The sequence below is a fragment of the Electrophorus electricus genome, chromosome 22 (assembly GCF_041902795.1).
Source record: "Electrophorus electricus isolate QZ-2024a chromosome 22, ASM4190279v1, whole genome shotgun sequence".
Taxonomy (NCBI): Eukaryota; Metazoa; Chordata; class Actinopteri; order Gymnotiformes; family Gymnotidae; genus Electrophorus; species Electrophorus electricus.
The window spans coordinates 12,398,038-12,423,866 of record NC_137518.1 but is presented as its reverse complement, the minus strand read 5'-3'; the positions used below and the strand labels follow the sequence as shown (position 1 = coordinate 12,423,866).

The 25,829-nt window shown below is 47.9% G+C and overlaps 1 protein-coding gene across 2 annotated transcripts in view; it reads left to right on the top strand.

The window, feature by feature from the left end:
- The window catches only part of suclg2 (succinate-CoA ligase GDP-forming subunit beta), a 74,705-nt gene that overhangs the window by 20,639 nt on the left and 28,237 nt on the right, over positions 1-25,829 (top strand). For both annotated transcript variants that reach the window (XM_035520438.2, XM_035520439.2), the window contains exons 3-7: positions 14,000-14,099; positions 14,658-14,748; positions 16,651-16,803; positions 17,263-17,352; positions 20,385-20,481. In XM_035520438.2, the coding sequence (XP_035376331.1) occupies positions 14,000-14,099; positions 14,658-14,748; positions 16,651-16,803; positions 17,263-17,352; positions 20,385-20,481 (531 nt within the window). The remainder of the gene's footprint in view (positions 1-13,999; positions 14,100-14,657; positions 14,749-16,650; positions 16,804-17,262; positions 17,353-20,384; positions 20,482-25,829) is intronic.

The window sequence follows — 25,829 nt, the reverse complement described above, 5'->3', positions numbered from 1 at the left end:
GGAAAAGCCCGTGCCGCAGGGCCGTAAACGCTCGGGGTGGAGGTGCGCACTCCCTCCTTCTCTCACGTGTCCACGCTCCCTTGTTTCGTAAGCCTTGTCTGGGCGCGACCCCGGAAACGCCCGCCAAGGCCGCACGGATTGGGCGATTCCAATGTTAAGGCGCGGCGGCGCGTTCAAACTCCTGCCGTTCGCGTCGTTGCTGCGGAGGAAGAGATCTTTTCTCCGGGCCGGGCTCAGATCTTTCCGCTCATCTCCGTTTCCTCTCTGATTGGGTAGTTATCGGCTCTAATGGCTGAAGCGAGGTGGGCCGCGTTGAGGGCAATTGCTTTGAAGACGACGGTGCGTGCTCTATAATTTTCCATCATCCTCGCCGGCGCGCCGACTCTGCCGTGTGTCGGAGGGTTCTCCGCGTCCCGTGCTGGTGTTAAAGGAGCGCTGGGAGATCAGACGCTCCTCAACGCTGATGCAGGACTCGCTGGAACGTAGCGACACGGCTTGTTTGCACACCTCTGCCTCAGACTGCCTCTCACTCGCTCAGCGTTGGGTCGAGGTGATGACTTTCAGTAATGAGTTTTATTTTAAGGAGCGAGTCCCGTTTGGTTCAGGTTAACAAGGTTTCAGAGATTCCCGCACCTGCGGCTGGACGGCTTGCCTCGGTGCCGCGGCACTCCCACTGGCAGCTGCCTCGGGTCCGTCGTCGTGGCGATGACCAGAATCTGCTAACTTCATAGTGACTGTTCGTCTCCGTCAGCAGTGGCGGACCATATGTCTCTGTCTGAACCACCACTTCACCATGTCCCTGCCATCTGGTTCTTCCTCTCTCTCTCTCTCTCTCTCTCTCGCTTTCTCTCTCTCTTGCCCTTCCTCTATCCAGATGCTTTTGTTCGTTGTGTTGTCCATCTTTGAAGATGGGCCTGGGTGGACCAGAGCTACTCCATCCAGGTTCTCCGGTGGGACGAGATGTTCTGATGTTTCTACTTTTATTATTATTCGTAGTCAGGAATATTTGGTAAAAAGGTTCTGACTGATGGATGCTTCGTATGTCAGCAGCAGCAGCAGCAACGTGTCTCACTGGGTGATCTGGCAGCATAAGAGCGCGCGCATGCGTGTGTGTGTGTGTGTGTGTGTGTGTGTGTGTGTGTGTATACACTCAAGTTTCCTCTTACGACGCGCATGTTGGCCCTTGAATTAATAATGGAATCTGCTTCCATAAAATGAGATGCACGTGTACACTCACACACACACGTGCACACACACACGCACTGAAACCTCCACATAATACAAAAAAAATCTCTTGAGTTTATGAATCATAAAGTACTGTAATTGGGTGTGTGATTTGTGTCCTGGTGGTGAAACAGCTTTCAAATGATCGCACAATCGCGCTAGCAGGCCAGACGAGACCCGCGCCCCACACGGCTCACAAATCAAAATGTAATTTGGCCTTCCTGACAGCTCCCTCAGACCGCCATTACCCATGGTGCACTGGGGCGCGCTGCACCTCAGCCATTCGCTCCCTCAGCCCGGCGTCTAACGGCCGCTCCAGCAGGAGCTATGATGGCGTTACCACGGTAATGCGCGCTCCAGATTGCGTGGTTTATTAGAGCTGTTCCACGCTTCACTGAGTGCTAAATTCGGGAGAAAAAAAGAAATGGTTTCGTCGTCGTTCGTCCTTATTATTTTGATTTTCTTGCTCCAGATTCCGCTTCTTTACGGTTCACGCTAGGAGAGCGCGCGTGTGGAGCCTGGCTAGGACGGAGTGGACGGAGTCTTTTCCACCTTTATGACTGTGGAGGTGCGGGTGGAGGCTAGTTTCCCTCCCGGGAACCCAGTGGCCGTGTTTCCCAGGAACGACAGCTGTGGTGGAAACTGCTCCGACTGAATTAAAATGGATTTGGGTTTGTAGGAGCTCATGTTCTAGTTTAGAGTGTGAAATGTAGAAGTGAGAGACCTGAGGAATGACGGGAGACAGAAGGACAATTTAGCGCCCCCACCTCTCCGCCTCCACCTCTCTGCCTCTACTTCTCTGCCCCAATCTCTCTGCCCCACCTCTCTGCCTCTATCTCTCTGCCACACCTCTCTGCCTCTACCTCTCTGCTCCACCCAGCCTCCGCCCAGTCCTTCGCTGCCTCCCTAGCGTTCCCACGTAACCCTCCTCTGTGTCGTGCTCCTGCCGAGTGAGGAACTCCAGGGATGGCGGTCGTGTCTGTTGTGGCACAGGCTCTGTGCCGAGGGCCTCGCTGGCCTCGCCGGTCCCTCGTCACAGGCTGGGCAGATGGACCCGGACACCTGGTTCTGCTTGGGCAAAATAGCACGGAGGCTGATTTACTGTTTTAGATGGGGAGAGTGTTGGAATATTGTGCTCCCTTTCTCTCTCTTTCTCTCTCTTGTGGGTAGTGTATGTTTTCTCGATCCCTGGCTGTGCTCAGCAGTGCTGTGCTCTTTCGAGGCCGATCAAGGGGCGCGCGTAGGTGTGTGTGTGTGTGTGTGGGGGGGGGGGGGGGTAGGTGTGGGGGGGATTCTGGGAGCAGGTGAGGATGTTGATTGACACAGACATGTAGGCTGACAGCTCACAGAGTGTTCCAGGGGATGGAAAGAAGTAGCCTGCTGACACACACACACACACACACACACACACACACAGTCTAGATCTACTCTCTTCTAACAGAAGAGTTCTTATGGCTCTGATAGGGTGATGCAGGGAGCTGTTAGCGTTAGGGCAGAGGCCTCTGAGCTCTGAACAGTGACTTTGTTTTTCCTGTGTTTCCTGTCCTGTGCTGTCCTGCCCTGTTGTTTCCTGTCCTGTGCTGTCCTGCCCTGTGTTTCCTGTCCTGTGCTGTCCTGCCCTGTTGTTTCCTGTCCTGTGCTGTCCTGCCCTGTTGTTTCCTGTCCTGTGCTGTCCTGCCCTGTTGTTTCCTGTCCTGTGCTGTCCTGCCCTGTTGTTTCCTGTCCTGTGCTGTCCTGCCCTGTTGTTTCCTGCCCTGTTGTTTCCTGTCCTGTGCTGTCCTGCCCTGTTGTTTCCTGTCCTGTGCTGTCCTGCCCTGTTGTTTCCTGTCCTGTGCTGTCCTGCCCTGTTGTTTCCTGTCCTGTGCTGTCCTGCCCTGTTGTTTCCTGTCCTGTGCTGTCCTGCCCTGTGTTTCCTGTCCTGTGCTGTCCTGCCCTGTTGTTTCCTGTCCTGTGCTGTCCTGCCCTGTTGTTTCCTGTCCTGTGCTGTCCTGCCCTGTTGTTTCCTGTCCTGTGCTGTCCTGCCCTGTTGTTTCCTGTCCTGTGCTGTCCTGCCCTGTTGTTTCCTGTCCTGTGCTGTCCTGCCCTGTTGTTTCCTGTCCTGTGCTGTCCTGCCCTGTTGTTTCCTGTCCTGTGCTGTCCTGCCCTGTTGTTTCCTGTCCTGTGCTGTCCTGTGCTGTCCTGTGTTTCCTGTCCTGTGCTGTCCTGTGCTGTCCTGTGCTGTCCTGTGCTGTCCTGTGCTGTCCTGTGCTGTCCTGTCCTGTGCTGTCCTGTCCTGTGCTGTCCTGTCCTGTGCTGTCCTGTCCTGTGCTGTCCTGTCCTGTGCTGTCCTGTCCTGTGCTGTGTGTCCTGTCCTGTGCTGTCCTGCCCTTCAATGTCGTATCCTTTTCCTGTTCCCTTTCCTTTACAACTTTTGCATTCTCTGCCCAGTTTGAAATCAGTTTCCTGGAGACAGTATAATCTCCTCAGATTAGCTCCTTGCTGAATGGATGTTTGCCCTACAAACAATTCTGAGCACAAGTAATCTGCCGGAGTTTTTGGGAAGAAGAGCCCCATCGATCCTCTAAAACAAACGCCGTCAAACAAACGACATCAAACTTTCACTCTTTTCTTTTTTGTTTCATTTCATTTTTCTTGCTTTAAGGAAGATTTCAGTTTTTCCCCCAAACACATCTGCATTTTTCACAGTTTATTAAAATGGCATTTTGTGAGGTTTTTGTGGCCATGAAGAGTGTTACAATGGAATATGAATGTCTCAAAAATGTCGAGTTTGTTTTCCTATATTGCCTCTAGTCACGAGCCGCTGGTGTCTCCTCCTCATCTCTCTACGGTGGGGTTAGTCTTCAGAGCCGCTGGTATCGCCCGCTCATCTCTCTATGGCTGGGTTAGTCTTCGGAGCCGCTGGTGTCTCCTCCTCATCTCTCTATGGTGGGGTTAGTCTTCAGAGCCACTGCTATCGCCTGCTCATCTCTCTATGGTGGGGTTAGTCTTCAGAGCCGCTGGTATCGCCCGCTCATCTCTCTTTGGCTGGGTTAGTCTTCAGAGCCGCTGGTGTCTCCTCCTCATCTCTCTATGGTGGGGTTAGTCTTCAGAGCCACTGCTATCGCCTGCTCATCTCTCTACGGTGGGGTTAGTCTTCAGAGCCGCTGGTATCGCCTGCTCATCTCTCTTTGGCTGGGTTAGTCTTCAGAGCCGCTGGTATCGCCTGCTCATCTCTCTATAGTGGGGTTAGTCTTCAGAGCGGCTGGTGTCTCCTCCTCATCTCTCTATGGCTGGGTTAGTCTTCAGAGCTGCTGGTATCGCCTGCTCATCTCTCTGAGTGGCAGGTTGAAGGGTGTTTACTCATCACAGCGCATGTACACATCACAGAGGATGATGGATGGCTTGCTCAAGGTTGCACACAAACTGCCTTGAACAAATGAGCCGAGCACGTGTGTACACACGCGCGCACATATATACACTCGCGCACGCGAGCGCCCTCTCACACACACACACACTCACTCACACATGCTATCTTTTTTTTCCCCCGTCCTGTTGTTTACATTCCCAGCATATGTGCACACGTCCAGCGGGTCGTGTGTGGGGTCCTGCGGGACTGTGGGTGATGCCTCACTCTGAGGTTTTGGGTTAAGGTCACGACCCCACGTCTGTGTGTGTCTCTGTCCTGCCATCCACAGAGCTATGTCTGCCAGGGGTTAGCTCAGACGGCCAGAGAGACCGGACCGCTCAGACACAGACCGGGCCATGGAGAAATGTTGGTAGGGGTTAAAGGGTGGTGGGGGTGGTGGTTGGTGGGTGGGTGTGTGTGTGTGTGTGTGTGCATGCGTGCGCGAGGGTTGTACTCACGTCTTATATAGGTGTTTTGTTTTTAACCGCAAAAGACAAATTTATGTAACGTTCACTATTGGCATCAGATGCGATTGGCCAGCTGGTTGCCTTGGCGATGAGCTCCTGCTGTATCGTATTTGTTGTCTCGCTCTGATTAGATCAGGAGAAGACCACAGCATGGGCACTGAGCCCAGATCAGAGTCACAGACTACAGGCAGTGTTTCCTCAATGTACAAGGCTGATCCAGAATCAGTTATGTCTGACTTGATATTTCCTTTATAGCTTAAAAAAGAGTAGAGTATAGAACCACAATGTATATCATATAGATATGCAGTACTGTGCAGAGCACCGGAGATGCATTTATTGTGTGTATTTTCCTACAAAGCATTATATAATAAATAAATAATTGACTAATAATAGTTTTTCAGTCGATGGTTTTGTCCTGCTGGGCATATCTGGGAGTCTTTGATCTTTCAGCATGACCAGTTCACACACGTTGATGCACTTTATTGATTTTGCTGTGGTATTGATATAGCCCAGAATATATTTATATATGAGCAGTTTGATTGCTGCACTGTTGCAGGATGTACGATATGTAATCCTAAATTAAGGAATAATAATTTGGCTGGATTTCTTCTTCAGTGCAGTAAGTGACATTAGGATTGCTTTTTTAGGACTGTGCTGATTAAATGACGTCCTGTCAGATCTAAGGCATACCGGACCCGAGCGTCTCCACCAGCGCGGCTAACTGTGACCGGTCCAGACTGGTCGGGTCGCTCGGGGGTCACGTGGAGGTGTGTCGTTTTCGCAGAGTCTACCAGCGGCGGCTGAGGTCGCGCGTGTGTCCACGTTCCTGCCCAAACCCGTCGTGTTTGTGAGCCGAGTAACGCTCGACACGATGGAGCTCGATTCCGACATGCCGAGACTCGTTAGTGGGGGTCTGCGCACTTGTGGACCGGTGGACTGGCCGAACGAGACCTCTGCTGTCAGAGGCGGCGTGACGGGTGAAGTCCAAACACACACAGACACGCACGCACACACACACGCACGCACACACACACGCACGCACACACACACACACACACATACAGGCTCTGGGCTTACTTATCAAGTTCTTTTGTGTTTCCACTGAGCAAAACAGCAAGATTAGATGCTGGAGGCGGGGCTTGGCTAGAGGCGGGGCTTGGCTGGAGGCAGTGCTGTCCAATCAGACGCGCACTGCAACCCTGAACGTTTCTAGGCGTGCCCCAGAGGAGCTGTATTTGAGAACACAAAGGTCCGAATCAGTTGTATCGGACGTTAAACAGACTTTATCCTGTTGGCTTCCTAGTGTAGAGTACAGGTGACTGAGTCCGTGTGTCAACAGGATGGGTCACTGTGCTGCAGATTCACAGCAAGCGAGTGACATGCCGACGATGTTCCCATCACGCGACAGGGCGCTAAAACGGGAGAAAAAAAAACGCCCGCAAACATCCACGAAAAAATTTAACCGGAGAGACAACGAGATTCCCGTCTGTCGATAAGGGCCGATGGCAAAATTGTCAGACAATTTCAAGGGATGACAGGAGATTCAATTCTGACACGACCAAGTTACGAGGCGGCCGTGTGAGCGCTGTGTGATCCTGCTGAGGTGCGTGTGGGTTGGTTTGTGAACGCAGCTTCAGGTGTGTGAACGTCTCTGCGTCTCCCTGCCTTGCCAGTCACGGCGGTGACGGTTCTAAGCGCGCCACTGGTGTCTGGGAGGCTGTAAGTGTTTGTTTCAGCTGCTGTTCCCAACACAGGCGCTTATGGCCCTTTGTATCGTTCACACCAAAAAGCTTTACACATTATTGTCCTGCAGTTTTGCATTAATTGCAATATATTAGTCTGATTAGACTGTATTGTAAGTGGTGTTTTAATACTTTTTTGCAGTACTAGAAGCTGTGAAAAGAGAAAACAGGTTCGTGCTGTAGTGTGCGGATTATTTTGTCAACCACTGTTTTTGTTGTTGGTCTTTTAACTGTGCTAATCCGATTTATATCACTGCAACCCTTGTAAGGACCTACCCCAGCAGAGTTAGCCATGGCAAAATGGCACAAGCTTCCGTTCCGAGGCCATCGTGCCCGGCGAGGAATTTCTGGGAAGGAGATTAGTGTGGTTTGCGTGTGTGCCGGTACCCACCCGAGGTCGGGGTTTAAGTAGGTCATCTCCGTGGTGCGGCTTTTTGTTTTGCTCCGGCCCGCGCCGCGTTGAGGGCGAGAGGGAGCAACCGTCCGGGTCCGGAACTATCCGTGACCCCCAGAATGCCCGGCGGTGACCTCCACGGGGGTGCGTGTGCAGGTCTAGTGTTTTGGAAATAGGAACCCCTTCTGTCCTCTCGCCAAACACAGAAGGTTTTTCATTCTGTCTTGCAAATGTAATTCATTTAAATTCATTTCATTCGCATGGTTTTAAGCTAGTGGGAAATCTGCGAGTTCTCGGTGTCGTGCTTCCTTGACATGAAAGCGCCTCACATGTGAGGGACTTCAGCTCACGTTGCCATGGTCTCCTTTCTCCTAACACACGCACGCTGCAGCTCCGCGGATGGCTTGGGGCGTGCGTGTCCTGCAGGAGGGCACTGCCGGGATCGGTCATTTTGCCGGTACCTCATTTTCGCGGGGGCCCGGCACCGGTTGTCCGTCTGTAGCTCCGTTTGTCTGTGTCAGAGAGCAGCGACCTGATTGGTGGTACGTTTCTGCTTCCTGTGGCAGATGGGGCTTGAACACGGAACCCCGTCCGGTTCACGCAGCCTGTACGAAGTGGAGCTCGGAACGTTCCCGGGCGAGCGGCCGGCGCCGTGAGCTCTGAGCCGTCCTGTTTCCTTCCTCCAAACGTCGCCTTTGCATATTCCTCCCTCCTTTGCCCCCCCCCCTCCTTTCGTCTCTTTTTTGTTCTTTATATTTCTCTCCTTCTTTCTTCTCTCCGTCTCCCTCGCGCTGTCGGCCTGTTCGGCGATCCGCTTCTACGGCTGTGTCGGATATTAGTCCTGGTCCCCAAGGAGGCGTCTCCGCCGGCTGCGCGGGGACAGCGAGACAGCAGGCAGCAGGCGGAGGGGGAACCGGCAGCCAAGAACGCCGCTGCCTATCGGTGACTAAGCCTTACAATTAATTTGAGCTCATTAATTGGAAATTGCTTGCCTGGGGATTTCTGTGTTACCCCAGTTACTTATGATGCCAGAGGAGATGTGGGGACTTGTTAAATTTTCCTTTCGTGTCCTTAAGAGAGAGAGAGAGAGAAAGAGAAAGAGAGAGAGAGAGGTTTAAGGGAAGAGAATGTTAATGATTCTTGCAGTAGCAAAAAGGGGTGTTTACTTATTTATTTGTTAGTCTTTGTTTGTTTGCTTGTTTCTCGGAGGGCTTCTGTAGTGTTGCCTGTATTTTGTGCACTCTGGAGGCTGTGTGGTGACTCGTAGTGTCTCACGCGCTCCTCAGCGCGAGAACGTCGGCGGGGTCCTGCCAGGTGCTCTGTCCCCTCCTTCCAGCGACAGAGGTCACAGGTCACCAGCACTAGGCACTAGCCTCTGAACCCTCTCAACCCCTGAGGTTTTGTTGCCTTTGACGGTTTGGATCATGTCGGCATGGCAACGTGGACGTTGATGGCGTAGATGTTTTGAGGGTCACATCCATGGCTTGGATAATTAAGGCTGAACTCTAGTCTTATAGTAAACGCGATCTGTTCTGTTCTTGCTGAAATTCAGTGACCATCAGTCCCTCTCTCTCTGTCTCTCTCTCTCCATCAGTCCCTCCCTCTCTCTCTCTCTTTCTCTCTCTCCCTCCCTCCCTCCCCCCCTCTCTCTCTCTCTCTCTCTCTCTCTCTCTTTCTCTCTCTCTCCATCAGTCCCTCTCTCCCTCCCTCCCTCTCTCTCTCCATCAGTCCCTCTCTCTCTCTCTCTCTCTCCCTCCATCAGTCCATCCCTCTCTCTCTCTCTCTCCTTCACTCCATCCCTCTCTCTCTCTCTCTCTCTCCATCAATCCCTTCCTCTCTCCCTCCCTCTCTTTCTCTCTCTCCCTCCCTCTCTCTCTCCCTCTCTCTCTCTCTCTCTCTCTCTCATTCTTGCTGCTTTTCTATTAGTTCCGTGTCTCCCCTCATCTCTGCCAGTAGTGGTGTGGGCTCGGCTATCCATGGCAACCCTACTGCGCTCTTTCAGCGCGTGTGATGGACCTCTGGCCCAGACGAGCCTGGTCCTGGTGGCCACGTCTGTGTCACTCTGACATCAGCCCCATCCTTCATTCCCGCGGCGTGTGGCTGCTGGCTTCCTCCTGGATACTTCCAAGAGGCCTCAGCTACAATGGGATTGGCTGTAGCTTGGGGGGTGAGGCTGTAGCTTGGGGGTGGGGCTGCGGTTTGGGCCGCGGGGCCGTAGCTTGAAGGTGGGGTTGTAGTTTGAGGGCGAGGCGGTAGTCTGGTCAATCAATCAATCAGTAAATGCCCTTGATTGTCTAAACTGTCCAGTACACTAATGTGGGTTATAATTGTGCTTCATTTAACATTTGGACTAAACTACAAAATCTCAACCGTGGAATTAAAGGAGCAATAATTTGTTTTAACCACCAAAAAGTAGTAAACAATATTTATGGAACTCATTTATTTTTACATGCTTTTCTATAAAGTGTAGCTCAGATTGTGCAGTAGTCCTCTAATGAGTCAGTTTATGTTCCACAGAGCAGGTCTCCCACATGGAGGCGGCCATGTTTAAAATAGATTTAGTACAGAATCTGTAATTCATAATGTGAAAAGCAATTTTTGGAAGAAAATACTTGTGTCTCCTTTAACACCTACAGTGTTTAAGACCAGCTGGGTGCTAATGAACACTAGGTGGTAATTCTAGGGATTTTGCTGAGTAGTTTGTACTGGAGTAGAAGTTGGTGCATTCTCTCTCTCCCTCCCTCCCTCACTTTCTCTCTCTCCCTCCCTCCCTCCCTCTCATCACAGCCTGTTTGGGGACGAAGAGTCTCAGGACAAGTGGACTGAGAGGACTCTACTCAGGGTTAGGGTTAGAAATTTAGGGACTTGGGAATCTTTTCTGTAAGTTTAAAATCAGGCCTGATTCTGCCCTTCATGCGTTGGTTGGTGTTTTCCTTTGGACTTTAAGTATTGATCTACAGCATGTAGGGTTTCTGTCAGGTGTTTGTCCCATGTAGTGTAGCAGTGCTCAGTGAGTGGACCCCACACCTCTGGATCACACTGTCAGATCGTTTACACCAGACTGAGAGGGAATGTCGTTGTAATATTTCCTCCTGACTGGTGCTGTCCACGGTAAACCGGTACCTGTGTTCCCGACATCTGGACTTTTTTCTGGAAGACCATAATATTTGTCTTCCTGAGGCCCAGTTCTGGCCGTACCGCTCCAGCAGGTCCAGGTGCAGCTGTACACTCGGGGACCGCAGCACCGGGTCGCCTGCGTAGAGCGGGAACTTTACGGGAACTTTACTTCTCCGTCCTGCGGCGCGAGACCACGGGCTGCAGACTGTTCCAGATGCTCAGTAACGTAGACGTTAAACCGTGTAGGACTCAATCTGCAGCCCTGCCTCACGCCACCTTTCTGAGCGAAGAACTCTCCACGTGTCGCCAGCTCTTACAGCGCCTTTCTTTTTCAGAGTACGTCAATTTGATGACGCCACACGCTTTACCCCCGACTCCACTCTGCAGACTTCTCCATGTTTGGTTGGATGAACACATTGTCTGATCAGGGTGTGCAAAGTGTAGATGCGGTCAATAGTTTGATGATTTGGAGGGAAGCCAGTTTGACTCTTTCTCTGGGTGCCGTGTCCATTAAGGAAGGACAGAATTTTGTTGTTTAAATGCTGTTAGAATCTTCACCCAGATTACTGCTTACACAGACGCCTCTGAAACTGTTCTGGTCCAGTTTGACTCTCTCTCTCTCACGTGTGGGAGCATGTACACTGTTTACCCCATTGGCTGTCCATATTTCATATACCTAAAACGGTACACTGCAGCACCGTTGACATAGATTTCAAAAATATTTCACCTGCCCTTATCTTTCTGGTCCTTTTCTGCATCTCCTCCACCTCTCTCTCTCTCTCTCTCTCTCTCTCTCTGTGTATCAGATGTGCAGTACGTTCTCCATCCTTTAATCCCTGCACAGATCCAGCTGCACATGGTGTCCATGCTTCGCCTCTGACCCCTGTGCTGTAGTGAAGCTGTTCGCTCTGAGGGCAAATAAGGTCCCCGTGACCTGGTTTTCCTTCAGATTTGTGTGGCCTGGACTGTGTGGTGTTTTAGGGACTGTGGTGTTTCGGGGCCCGTGGTGTGGCGGTTAAAATTTCCTGTTGTTAATCAAGGCTGCCTTTGTGTGTCCAAGTGTCCAAACGAATTATTGTGGATAGATGTGTGCAGTGCCGCCTGGTTTCCCATGGTGGAGGGAAGGTCTCCACTCTTTGGCCACGACCGCGTCTCAGGCCCTGAGCCTTTGGGTCTTTGCGCTCTCTCTGCTCAGTGGTGGCTCAGTGGTTAAGGTACTGGACTAGTAATCAGAAGCTTGCCGGTTCATGTCCCACCACTGCCAAGTTTCCACCGTTGGGGCCGCTGAACAAGACCCTTAACTCTCAAGTTGTGTTCGGTCATAATTGTAAGTTGTTTTAGATAAAAGTGTCAGATAAATACTGTAGTACATACAGATGGTATACACACACTGTAGTACATATAGATGGTGCACACAGTGCACACACTGTAGTACATATAGATGGTGCACACAGTGCACACACTGTAGTACATATAGATGGTGCACACAGTGCACACACTGTAGTACATATAGATGGTGCACACAATGCACACACTGTAGTACATATAGATGGTGCACACAATGCACACACTGTAGTACATATAGATGGTGCACACAATGCACACACTGTACACACACACAACACACACTGAAGTACATATAGATGGTACACACACACTGTAGTACATATAGATGGTGCACACACACACTGTAGTACATATAGATGGTACACACACAATGTAGTACATATAGATGGTGCACACACACACTGTAGTACATATAGATGGTGCACACAATGCACACACTGCAGTACATATAGATGGTGCACACACACACTGTAGTACATATAGATGGTACACACATTGTAGTACATATAGATGGCACACACATTGTAGTACATATAGATGGTACACACACACATTGTAGTACATATAGATGATACACACACACTGTAGTACATATAGATGGTACACACACACTGTAGTACATATAGATGGTACACACACACTGTAGTACATATAGATGGTACACACACACTGTAGTACATATAGATGGTACACACACTAGTACATATAGATGGTACACACACACTAGCGCATATAGATGGTGTACACACAACGCACACACACTGTAGTACATATAGATGGTGCACGCACACTACTACATATAGATGGTGTACACACACTGTAGGACATAAAAATGGTTCACACACTGCAGTACATATAGATGGTGCACACACACACACACTAGTACATATAGATGGTACACACACACACACACACACACACACACTAGTACATATAGATGGTACACACACACACACACACACTAGTACATATAGATGGTACGCACACACACACTAGTACATATAGATGGTACGCACACACACACTAGTACATATAGATGGTACGCACACACACACTAGTACATATAGATGGTGCACACACACACTGTAGTACATATAGATGGTGCACACAGTGCACACACTGTAGTACATATAGCTGGTGCACACACACACACACACACACACATACACTGTAGTACATATAGATGGTGCACACACACAACACACACTAGTAAATATAGATGGTGCACACACACGCACTGTAGTACATATAGATGGTGCACACACACGCACTGTAGTACATATAGATGGTGCACACACACGCACTGTAGTACATATAGATGGTACACGCGCACACACAACACACACACTGTAGTACATATAGATGGTACACACGCACTGTAGTACATATAGATGGTACACACACTAGTACATATAAAAGGTACACACACATACTGTAGTACATATAGATGGTACACACACACACACTGTAGTACATATAGTGTATAAATAGATGGTGCACACACACACTAATACATATAGATGGTGTACACACACACTAGTACATAAAGATGGTACATACACTGTAGTACATATAGATGGTACACACACACACTAGTACATATAGAAGGTACACACACACTGTAGTACATTTAGATGGTACACACACACACACACACACAAACTAGTACATATAGATGGTACACACACTGTAGTACATATAGTGTATATATAGATGGTGCACACACACACTGTAATACATATAGATGGTGCACACACTACTATATATAGATGGTGTACACACACACTGTAGTACATAAAGATGGTACACACACTGTAGTACATAAAGATGGTACACACACTGTAGTACATATAGATGGCACACACACAACACTGTAGTACATATAGATGGTGCACGCACACACAGACACACTGTAGTACATATAGATGGCGCGCGCACACACACACACACACACACACACACACACACACACACACACACACTGTAGTACATATTTATAATGTTACAGATGCACCATGTTGGGACCTGAACTCTGATTGGCCTAAATACATACTGGACTTGCTGTGCTGGATGCTGGTGGTGTAACTCGCACTGCTGCTCCGCTCTGAGTCCCCGAGTGTGTTTGGTCACGTGGTGTGCAGGTGCAGCAGCACGTGTGAGAGGAGACCAGGCCAGCGCTCGGCTCCTCAGAGACTCCTGAACAATGTCGTCACCTTTTGCTGCATGTCAGACCTGTTCCTCTGGTCTCCATGGCAGTGTCCAGCGCGAGTAATGTCTCCCGCCCTTCAGCTCTGCTCTGTTTGTCTCTCTGTCTCTCTCTCAGATGCTAAGGAGATTGTACTGAAGGCTCAGATTTTGGCAGGTGGCCGAGGTAAAGGACTCTTTGACAGTGGCCTGAAAGGTGGAGTGCACTTAACCAAAGAGTGAGTGTCTAATCTGACCTGGTCTCTTCAGGAGGAATAGACTTATCGTCCTCTCTCTCTCGCTCTCTCTCTGTCTTGCTCTCTCTCTCTCTCTCTCTCTCTCCCTCTCTCTCTCTCTCTGTCTCGCTCGCTCGCTCTTGCTCTCTCTAACTTTCTTTTCATGGCCCTCATTGTATAGCTCTGCCCATGGACTGAAGAATGAGTACACGTATAAACACACTGAGCCAGTTAAACAGACTCTCTGTGCGTTGGTAATATTGCACATGGTGCAACTTTGCCAACCTGCCTGGCTTGAATTGAACTGAACTGACTGAGTCGTGTAATATAACGCGTTACTTGTGTATTAATGTGTGTGTTTTAGTCTGTAATGAATTAGTAACAGACAGTAAAAAGACTTAAATAAAGTCTCTCTCTGTCTCTCTCTCTCTCTCGCAGATCTGCTCCTGTTGTATCATCATTGCTATTCTAGCTGTAGCTCTGCATTAAGCCATTGTCTGTGTGTGTCTGTGTGTGTGTGTGTGTGTGTGTGTGTGTGTGTGTGTGTGTCCTGTGTTTCAGCCCTGCAGTGGTGGGAGATCTGGCCAGTAAAATGCTTGGTTTCCACCTGACCACCAAACAGACGCCTAAGGAGGGTGTGAAGGTTAAAACAGTGAGTGTCCTGTCCCACACACTTGCCCTCAGGGGTGACAGGAAGCAGAACAAAGATCACAGTATTAGTATTATTATTATATTCATGTCTTTATTTCAGCATCTCGCCTCTTCTCTGTTTGTTCTGAGGCAGCGTTTGGTTTTGTAAATAAAATCAACCTGTTGTGATACGGTGCCCTGTAAAGCTCCACAAGTGTGTGTGTGTGTGTGTGTGTGTGTGTGTGTGTGTGTGTGTGTGTGTGTGCACGCCGTCCACACAACACCACCACGCCACAGCAAGAGGGTCTCCACCTTTGGGGTTGCTTTTCTTTTACACTCTCTCACTCTCTCACACACATACACACACACACACTTTCCTCTGCAGTGCTGAAAAATGAAAAACACACCAGCCTTCGTTTGCATGTAATAAAAGCTCCGTGTCCTTGGCTGTGAGCGTTTGTTCTCTCAGTTTCTTGGTGCAAGACGTTACCCTAGCTTCCTGTTTACATCCCGCCTCACTTCCTGTCCTCAATGCACACGCTGGTGCCCTCTAACTGTTCCAGAGCCAGGTGTCTCGGAGGACTGGAGAGAAACCAGGAGAGGACGGACTCGGACATGAGAGATGGAGAGAGTGAGGGAGCGAGAGAGAGAGAGTGAGAGAGAGAGAGAGAGAGAGAGTTAGAAAGCACCTCAGCACAGACCCACCACGTCGCCCGCATTCCTGTCTGGTTCTTGTAACTCGGTTCATAGTTCAGCTCCTGGGAGTCCCGTTAGCTTTGTTATTCAAAGCCACTCCAATCTGCCCCCTGCCCGGTCCCTGTGCCACGGCTCTGTATCCCGGCGGGTGGAGGCTGTGGTCAGTGGACAATACATCGGCCCCGCCCGTCTGAGGGCCTCTCGGACGCTGCGAACGCGTCGTCAGTCTCCGTCACCGCAAACAGGAAACCACAAGACGACTGCCACGACGACAGGAGTTCATAATCTAATATGGCCATGTCCCAGTTTCACTACAAACACGGTTCTCCCTCTCCTTCCACTCTGTTCTCTCTCTCACTCTCACAGTTCAGTTATCAGTGCTTGATTGGCATGAATGTTATAAAATACACTGTTGCCAAAACTATTAACAGAAACACAGGCATAAACATATCTTAAATAAGCGAAATGTAAACATATCCTAAATAAGACAGACATAAACATAATCTTTCTCTTGTAATGTTCCGAGTGCCGCAGGGTGAGCAGTAGGACACACCAGCTCCCTCGACGGAGACAGACGTTTATTAAACACACTTAGAAACGTAACGTGCAACACTAACGTGAACATAATCAAGAACAAAGACCGACAACGATGCACACGCTCACAGTGGTTTAAATACACACAGACATTACGCGATAAACCGTGTGCAGGTATGTGCGAACATGGGCATGGTTACAGGCGAGACGAAGAGCTCCCACAGCACGCGGCGGGCCGTACCACATGAACAGCGGGAGGAGGAGCGTTCCGATAATCAATCAGAGTGGTGCACTAGGAATAAAGATATTTATAAGAGATTATCAGTAATCAATAAAGGAAAATAAAATTAAGACAATTTCTAAAGATGTAATAATCAATAATGATCAGTAATCATTTGTTGGTTGCCCCCCCCCCCCCCCCCGGTCTTTACGTGGTCTTAAAGTTTCCGTGTCCCCTCGGTCTGTGGGTCTGATGCTGGTGTGGGTTACACCTGAGGACTGATTGACACGATCCTATGTTCTGAGTCAGTGTGGATCAGTCCCAGCTGGTTTGTAGATGTTTGTAGATGTCGGAACCAGTATGTAGTAGATGTGTAGTAGATGTAGGAGATGTTGGACACCGCTCCATAGACTGAAGGACCACGGTGTCCACAGTGGTGTAGGACAGACTCTGACGCGCGTGTGTGTGTGTCAGGTGATGGTGGCCGAGGCTCTGGACATCTCCAGGGAGACCTATTTTGCGATTCTGATGGACCGTTCGTGTAACGGACCCGTGATGGTGGGAAGTCCTCAGGGGGGGATGGACATTGAGGAGGTCGCGGACAGAACACCCGAACTCATCTTTAAGGTACGCCCACCCTCATCCTCTCACACTCATCCATTCACTCACTCATTCATTCTCTAGGCGTGGGTCTCTGTGATGGTGGGGGGAGTTGTGTGCATGTATTTACTAATGTTTCCTTGCAGTGTTTGTGTATATAAATAAACATTACATGCGTGTGTACGTGTGTGTGAGTTATTGTGAGAGAATGCACACGTGGCTTAAGTTTACCGCAGCACTAGAGCTACAGTCCTGTGTCTTCGTCCGTGTCTGAAATGTGGGACGTGTCCTCTCGGCTCCGACGTCCCCAGTGAGAGTGCCTCTGTGATTATGACTTTTCTGTGTGGATCCCCCTGTCTGTCTTCTTCTCTGGTCTAGAGTTGGCTGTCGGCGGCTACTGTGTAATCACACACGTTTCAATATGAACATCTACTTTGTCAGATTAGGTCTCATTGTGTCTCTCTCTCTCGCTCTCTCTCTCCACAGGAAACCATAGATATTTTTGAAGGTGTTCGAGATGACCAGGCCCAACGTATGGCTGCTAATTTGGGCTTCAGAGGGCCGTTGGAGAAACAGGTAATCTGGCCGGATTAGACACTGTAGATATGACTCCACTGGAGAAACAGGGAATCTGGCCGGATTAGACACTGTACATATGACTCCACTGTACACCACACACCATCCTAACAAAAGACAAACCCTAAAATGCACCACTGTCAAGAATAAGCAATTTATTGAGCCCATTCTCTATCAGTAGTGCACAACACACACACACACACACACGCACACACAATTGTTTTGCTAAATGCTGTGTGCTTTAGGCTATGGTGCGTACATTTCCAATCACTCCATCCAGCAGCTGTGGAGTGCACCCCCCTTCCATCTGCCGTAAGGGCCACCCATAAATGACTCACCGATTCCCCGTAACTGCCATGGCTGTAAAGATAAGGCCTGATATAAATCTGGGCTGCAGAGACGTTTGGAGGTTGTGCCCATCGCACCTGTGCCGGGCTTCTGGGGACCAGGATGAAGTGCTCTCTCACGCCAAAAGAACCGCCAGCTTTGCATCCTCGGGGCTTTTCCTGCCCTCTTTTTGTCCGCCTTCTTTCTCCGCTCCGCTGCCCAGGGGAGGGAGAAACGCCGATGGATCAGGAACCTTTGGAACGTTGAAATACAGGAAATGTAGAAACCGACTGGATGACAGTCACTTTTCTTAAGGGTTAAGGACAAAGCTGAAAAGGGGGTGGGGGTGTGTGTGGGTGTGTGTGTGGGGGAGGGTGGTTGTGGGGGTGTGGGTGTATGTCAAATCAAATTTACTTACATAGCGTTTTTCACAACAGCAGTTGTCACAAAGAAGCTTTACAAATGTCCAAGTCCAAGCGATAGCGGTGAGGACAGACTCCCTAGAGGATGAGGAAGAAACTTTGAGAGGAACCAAGACTCACAGGGGGAGGGCATCCTCCTCTGGGTGACAACAGACACCGCAATAGTAACAATATAGACAATAGGGAACAAAGTAAATAGTGAAAGAGAAAAATAAATAAACAATTGAAGAAAATAAGCAATTAATGTCTAGTCCGGTTTTCTAGAGGTCCCAGTCCTGTCCCAATGGTGTCCGCATGTCCGACACCCATCCCTCAAGAGAACGTCCATCGAGGGCAACGGAGAAGTAGTTGGCTGGGGTGGAGGTGTGGTGGGCCACAGCAGGGGGACATCAGGGCGAGGTGGGAGGAGCCATGGCAGCTGAGACGGGTTGAGGTTCAGTGACATCAGGTGTGGGTGTACCTCGGCAGAAAGAGAGAACAGATCAGGCATGTCCAGGTACGAGGGTGTGTAAATTACGGAACTATAATGTTCAAAGATGTGGGGGGGGCACATGTGGGTTGAGATCAGATGTAATTAGAGTGATCTTAAGTTGGTCTCCTGGAACAGAGACGTGTCCCACCCGGGTTAGGTTGGTCTCCTGGAACAGAGACGTGTCCCACCCGGGTTAGGTTGGTCTCCTGGAACAGAGACGTGTCCCACCCGGGTTAGGTTGGTCTCCTGGAACAGAGACGTGTCCCACCTGGGTTAGGTTGGTCTCCTCTTTCTGTTCTGCATAGATCAGAGTTGGGGTTAACACTGACCTTCAAGCACTCTTCTTACGTATGTGCAGTGGTGCATGGGTAATTCCCACACTGTTTGGTCAGAAGTATTTGGATACCCCTGCTGATTGGTCAGGTCAGATGTTTGAACCACACCTCTCGCTAACAGGAGTTTTCCGGAAATGGACCCTGGGAGTAGAGGGAGGGGGTCAGGGTAGAGAGCAGCGTTCCTGTAAATGCGCCCCTGTCCTACAATCTCACCTTTACTAGGAGCCGGTCTTTGACACTTCTGCTCCGATGGGGTTGTTATCAGACGGACGCAGAGACAGCAACCACACAAACTCATCCGGCAGGGAGATCAAACGCTGAAGCCAATCACACGTCCCCTGATTCATCACTCACTACGCAGTTCCAGACTGCCACTGGGAGAACTGAGATTGTTAATCTTAGCAGATTTGAGAAGAGGCTCCGTCCTGTGTTCTAGTGCACTACGCCAGCTCCATAAAGAGTAGTTTTAATGAGGTCCAGTGACCTCTGCACTGAGCCCTGACCTCAACCCCATTAAACACCACTGCCATGACTGGGCACTTTTTACAGACATATTCTAGGCTGGTGTATCTACAGAGAGGGAGCTAACCACTGATCACTAATGAAGGAACTTTGTATTCACAACATATAGGTGTGTGACGGTCAGGTATGATGGTTGTGTGTGTGTGATCTCTGGTTGCTCTGTGCTAACTGCTGCTCTGCATGGCTCTGTGTGTGTGTGTCTATGTGGTGTGTGGGATCACAGGTTGCACTGTGCTAATGATTGCTCTGCATGGTGATGTGTGTGTGTGTGTGATCTCTAGTTGCTCTGTGTTAATGACTGCTCTACATGGTGGTGTGTGTGTGTGAGTGATCTCTGGTTGCTCTGTGTTAATTACTTCTCTACATGGTGGTGTGTGTCTGAGTGTGTGTGTGTGTGTGTGTGAGTGATCTCTGGTTGCTCTGTGTTAATGACTGCTCTACATGGTGGTGTGTGTCTGAGTGTGTGTGTGTGTGTGTGTGTGTGTGTGTGTGTGAGTGATCTCTGGTTGCTCTGTGTTAATGACTGCTCTACATGGTGGTGTGTGTCTGAGTGTGTGTGTGAGTGATCTCTGGTTGCTCTGTGTTAATGACTGCTCTACATGGTGGTGTGTGTCTGAGTGTGTATGTGTGAGTGATCTCTGGTTGCTGTGTTAATGACTGCTCTACATGGTGGTGTGTGTCTGAGTGTGTGTGTGTGTGAGTGATCTCTGGTTGCTCTGTGTTAATGACTGCTCTACATGGTGGTGTGTGTCTGAGTGTGTATGTGTGAGTGATCTCTGGTTGCTGTGTTAATGACTGCTCTACATGGTGGTGTGTGTCTGAGTGTGTATGTGTGAGTGATCTCTGGTTGCTGTGTTAATGACTGCTCTACATGGTGGTGTGTGTCTGAGTGTGTATGTGTGAGTGATCTCTGGTTGCTGTGTTAATGACTGCTCTGTTGGTTGTGTGTTCCAGGCAGCTGAGCAGATGAAGAAACTCTATGAACTCTTTGTCAAAGTGGACGCCACTCAAGTGGAAGTCAATCCTCTCGGGGAGACTCCTGAAGGACAGGGTGAGGTGTCATCAGATCGCATGCTCAAACGCGGGGGGGGTGGTGTGCATGTGTGGATAGAAAAGAGTTGCTGCAGGTGTTTATCATTTCTGTGTGTGTGTGTGTGTAAGAAACAGAACTTGTAAGCCATTTTTTCATGTAAGACTGTGTGTTACTTGTGTTCACTATTGTATTTGTGTATAAAAGAGATCTTGAATGTTGTGTGTGTGTGTGAGAGAGAGTGAAAGAAAGAAAGACAAGCACGATGAGCTGTTGTTTAGGTATGAAACGTGTGTGTGTGTGTGTGTGTGTGTGTGTGTGTGTGTGTGTGTGTGGAAGAGAAAGGCAGGAGAGAGCTGTGAGACTGCATGAGGAGTACAGACAGTAATGTAAGGGACAGTAACAGTAGAGACAGTAATGTAAGGGGACAGTAACAGTGTAGAGACAGTAATGTAAGGGACAGTAACAGTAGAGACAGTAATGTAAGGGACAGTAACAGTACAGACAGTAATGTAAGGGACAGTAACAGTGTAGAGACAGTAATGTAAGGGGACAGTAACAGTGTAGAGACAGTAATGTAAGGGACAGTAACAGTACAGACAGTAATGTAAGGGACAGTAACAGTACAGACAGTAAAGGGACAGTAACAGTAGAGACAGTAATGTAAAGGGACAGTAACAGTGTAGAGACAGTAATGTAAGGGACAGTAACAGTGTAGAGACAGTAATGTAAGGGACAGTAACAGTGTAGAGACAGTAATGTAAGGGACAGTAACAGTGTAGAGACAATAATGTAAGGGGACAGTAACAGTGTAGAGACAGTAATGTAAGGGACAGTAACAGTGTAGAGACAGTAATGTAAGGGGACAGTAACAGTGTAGAGACAATAATGTAAGGGGACAGTAACAGTGTAGAGACAGTAATGTAAGGGGACAGTAACAGTAGAGACAGTAATGTAAGGGACAGTAACAGTGTAGAGACAGTAATGTAAGGGACAGTAACAGTGTAGAGACAGTAATGTAAGGGACAGTAACAGTGTAGAGACAGTAATGTAAGGGGACAGTAACAGTGTAGAGACAGTAATGTAAGGGGACAGTAACAGTAGAGACAGTAATGTAAGGGACAGTAACAGTGTAGAGACAGTAATGTAAGGGGACAGTAACAGTGTAGAGACAGTAATGTAAGGGGACAGTAACAGTAGAGACAGTAATGTAAGGGACAGTAACAGTGTAGAGACAGTAATGTAAGGGACAGTAACAGTAGAGACAGTAATGTAAGGGGACAGTAACAGTGTAGAGACAATAATGTAAGGGGACAGTAACAGTGTAGAGACAGTAATGTAAGGGGACAGTAACAGTAGAGACAGTAATGTAAGGGGACAGTAACAGTAGAGACAGTAATGTAAGGGACAGTAACAGTGTAGAGACAGTAATGTAAGGGGACAGTAACATTGTAAAGACAGTAATGTAAGGGACAGTAACAGTGTAGAGACAGTAATGTAAGGGACAGTAATGTAAGGGACAGTAACAGTAGAGACAGTAATGTAAGGGACAGTAACAGTGTAGAGACAGTAATGTAAGGGACAGTAACAGTAGAGACAGTAATGTAAGGGGACAGTAACAGTAGAGACAGTAATGTAAGGGACAGTAACAGTAGAGACAGTAATGTAAGGGACAGTAACAGTAGAGACAGTAATGTAAGGGACAGTAACAGTAGAGACAGTAATGTAAGGGACAGTAACAGTGTAGAGACAGTAATGTAAGGGACAGTAACAGTGTAGAGACAGTAATGTAAGGAGACAGTAACAGTGTAGAGACAGTAATGTAAGGGGACAGTAACAGTGTAGAGACAGTAATGTAAGGGGACAGTAACAGTAGAGACAGTAATGTAAGGGACAGTAACAGTGTAGAGACAGTAATGTAAGGGGACAGTAACAGTGTAGAGACAGTAATGTAAGGGGACAGTAACAGTAGAGACAGTAATGTAAAGGGACAGTAACAGTAGAGACAGTAATGTAAAGGGACAGTAACAGTAGAGACAGTAATGTAAGGGACAGTAACAGTGTAGAGACAGTAATGTAAGGGACAGTAACAGTGTAGAGACAGTAATGTAAGGGGACAGTAACAGTGTAGAGACAGTAATGTAAGGGGACAGTAACAGTGTAGAGACAGTAATGTAAGGGGACAGTAACAGTAGAGACAGTAATGTAAGGGACAGTAACAGTGTAGAGACAGTAATGTAAGGGGACAGTAACAGTAGAGACAGTAATGTAAGGGACAGTAACAGTGTAGAGACAGTAATGTAAGGGGACAGTAACAGTGTAGAGACAGTAATGTAAGGGGACAGTAACAGTAGAGACAGTAATGTAAGGGACAGTAACAGTGTAGAGACAGTAATGTAAGGGACAGTAACAGTAGAGACAGTAATGTAAGGGGACAGTAACAGTGTAGAGACAATAATGTAAGGGGACAGTAACAGTGTAGAGACAGTAATGTAAGGGGACAGTAACAGTAGAGACAGTAATGTAAGGGGACAGTAACAGTAGAGACAGTAATGTAAGGGACAGTAACAGTGTAGAGACAGTAATGTAAGGGGACAGTAACATTGTAAAGACAGTAATGTAAGGGACAGTAACAGTGTAGAGACAGTAATGTAAGGGACAGTAATGTAAGGGACAGTAACAGTAGAGACAGTAATGTAAGGGACAGTAACAGTGTAGAGACAGTAATGTAAGGGACAGTAACAGTAGAGACAGTAATGTAAGGGGACAGTAACAGTAGAGACAGTAATGTAAGGGACAGTAACAGTAGAGACAGTAATGTAAGGGACAGTAACAGTAGAGACAGTAATGTAAGGGACAGTAACAGTAGAGACAGTAATGTAAGGGACAGTAACAGTGTAGAGACAGTAATGTAAGGGACAGTAACAGTGTAGAGACAGTAATGTAAGGAGACAGTAACAGTGTAGAGACAGTAATGTAAGGGGACAGTAACAGTGTAGAGACAGTAATGTAAGGGGACAGTAACAGTAGAGACAGTAATGTAAGGGACAGTAACAGTGTAGAGACAGTAATGTAAGGGGACAGTAACAGTGTAGAGACAGTAATGTAAGGGGACAGTAACAGTAGAGACAGTAATGTAAAGGGACAGTAACAGTAGAGACAGTAATGTAAAGGGACAGTAACAGTAGAGACAGTAATGTAAGGGACAGTAACAGTGTAGAGACAGTAATGTAAGGGACAGTAACAGTGTAGAGACAGTAATGTAAGGGGACAGTAACAGTGTAGAGACAGTAATGTAAGGGGACAGTAACAGTGTAGAGACAGTAATGTAAGGGGACAGTAACAGTAGAGACAGTAATGTAAGGGACAGTAACAGTGTAGAGACAGTAATGTAAGGGGACAGTAACAGTGTAGAGACAGTAATGTAAGGGGACAGTAACAGTAGAGACAGTAATGTAAGGGACAGTAACAGTGTAGAGACAGTAATGTAAGGGACAGTAACAGTAGAGACAGTAATGTAAGGGGACAGTAACAGTAGAGACAGTAATGTAAGGGGACAGTAACAGTGTAGAGACAATAATGTAAGGGGACAGTAACAGTGTAGAGACAGTAATGTAAGGGACAGTAACAGTGTAGAGACAGTAATGTAAGGGACAGTAACAGTGTAGAGACAGTAATGTAAGGGGACAGTAACAGTGTAGAGACAGTAATGTAAGGGGACAGTAACAGTAGAGACAGTAATGTAAGGGACAGTAACAGTGTAGAGACAGTAATGTAAGGGGACAGTAACAGTGTAGAGACAGTAATGTAAGGGGACAGTAACAGTAGAGACAGTAATGTAAGGGACAGTAACAGTGTAGAGACAGTAATGTAAGGGACAGTAACAGTAGAGACAGTAATGTAAGGGGACAGTAACAGTAGAGACAGTAATGTAAGGGGACAGTAACAGTGTAGAGACAATAATGTAAGGGGACAGTAACAGTGTAGAGACAGTAATGTAAGGGGACAGTAACAGTAGAGACAGTAATGTAAGGGGACAGTAACAGTAGAGACAGTAATGTAAGGGACAGTAACAGTGTAGAGACAGTAATGTAAGGGGACAGTAACATTGTAAAGACAGTAATGTAAGGGACAGTAACAGTGTAGAGACAGTAATGTAAGGGACAGTAACAGTGTAGAGACAGTAATGTAAGGGACAGTAACAGTAGAGACAGTAATGTAAGGGACAGTAACAGTGTAGAGACAGTAATGTAAGGGACAGTAACAGTGTAGAGACAGTAATGTAAGGAGACAGTAACAGTGTAGAGACAGTAATGTAAGGGGACAGTAACAGTGTAGAGACAGTAATGTAAGGGGACAGTAACAGTAGAGACAGTAATGTAAGGGACAGTAACAGTGTAGAGACAGTAATGTAAGGGGACAGTAACAGTGTAGAGACAGTAATGTAAGGGGACAGTAACAGTAGAGACAGTAATGTAAAGGGACAGTAACAGTAGAGACAGTAATGTAAAGGGACAGTAACAGTAGAGACAGTAATGTAAGGGACAGTAACAGTGTAGAGACAGTAATGTAAGGGACAGTAACAGTGTAGAGACAGTAATGTAAGGGGACAGTAACAGTGTAGAGACAGTAATGTAAGGGGACAGTAACAGTGTAGAGACAGTAATGTAAGGGGACAGTAACAGTAGAGACAGTAATGTAAGGGACAGTAACAGTGTAGAGACAGTAATGTAAGGGACAGTAACAGTGTAGAGACAGTAATGTAAGGGGACAGTAACATTGTAAAGACAGTAATGTAAGGGACAGTAACAGTGTAGAGACAGTAATGTAAGGGACAGTAATGTAAGGGACAGTAACAGTAGAGACAGTAATGTAAGGGACAGTAACAGTGTAGAGACAGTAATGTAAGGGGACAGTAACAGTAGAGACAGTAATGTAAGGGACAGTAACAGTAGAGACAGTAATGTAAGGGACAGTAACAGTGTAGAGACAGTAATGTAAGGGGACAGTAACAGTAGAGACAGTAATGTAAGGGACAGTAACAGTAGAGACAGTAATGTAAGGGACAGTAACAGTGTAGAGACAGTAATGTAAGGGACAGTAACAGTGTAGAGACAGTAATGTAAGGAGACAGTAACAGTGTAGAGACAGTAATGTAAGGGGACAGTAACAGTGTAGAGACAGTAATGTAAGGGGACAGTAACAGTAGAGACAGTAATGTAAGGGACAGTAACAGTGTAGAGACAGTAATGTAAGGGGACAGTAACAGTGTAGAGACAGTAATGTAAGGGGACAGTAACAGTAGAGACAGTAATGTAAAGGGACAGTAACAGTAGAGACAGTAATGTAAAGGGACAGTAACAGTAGAG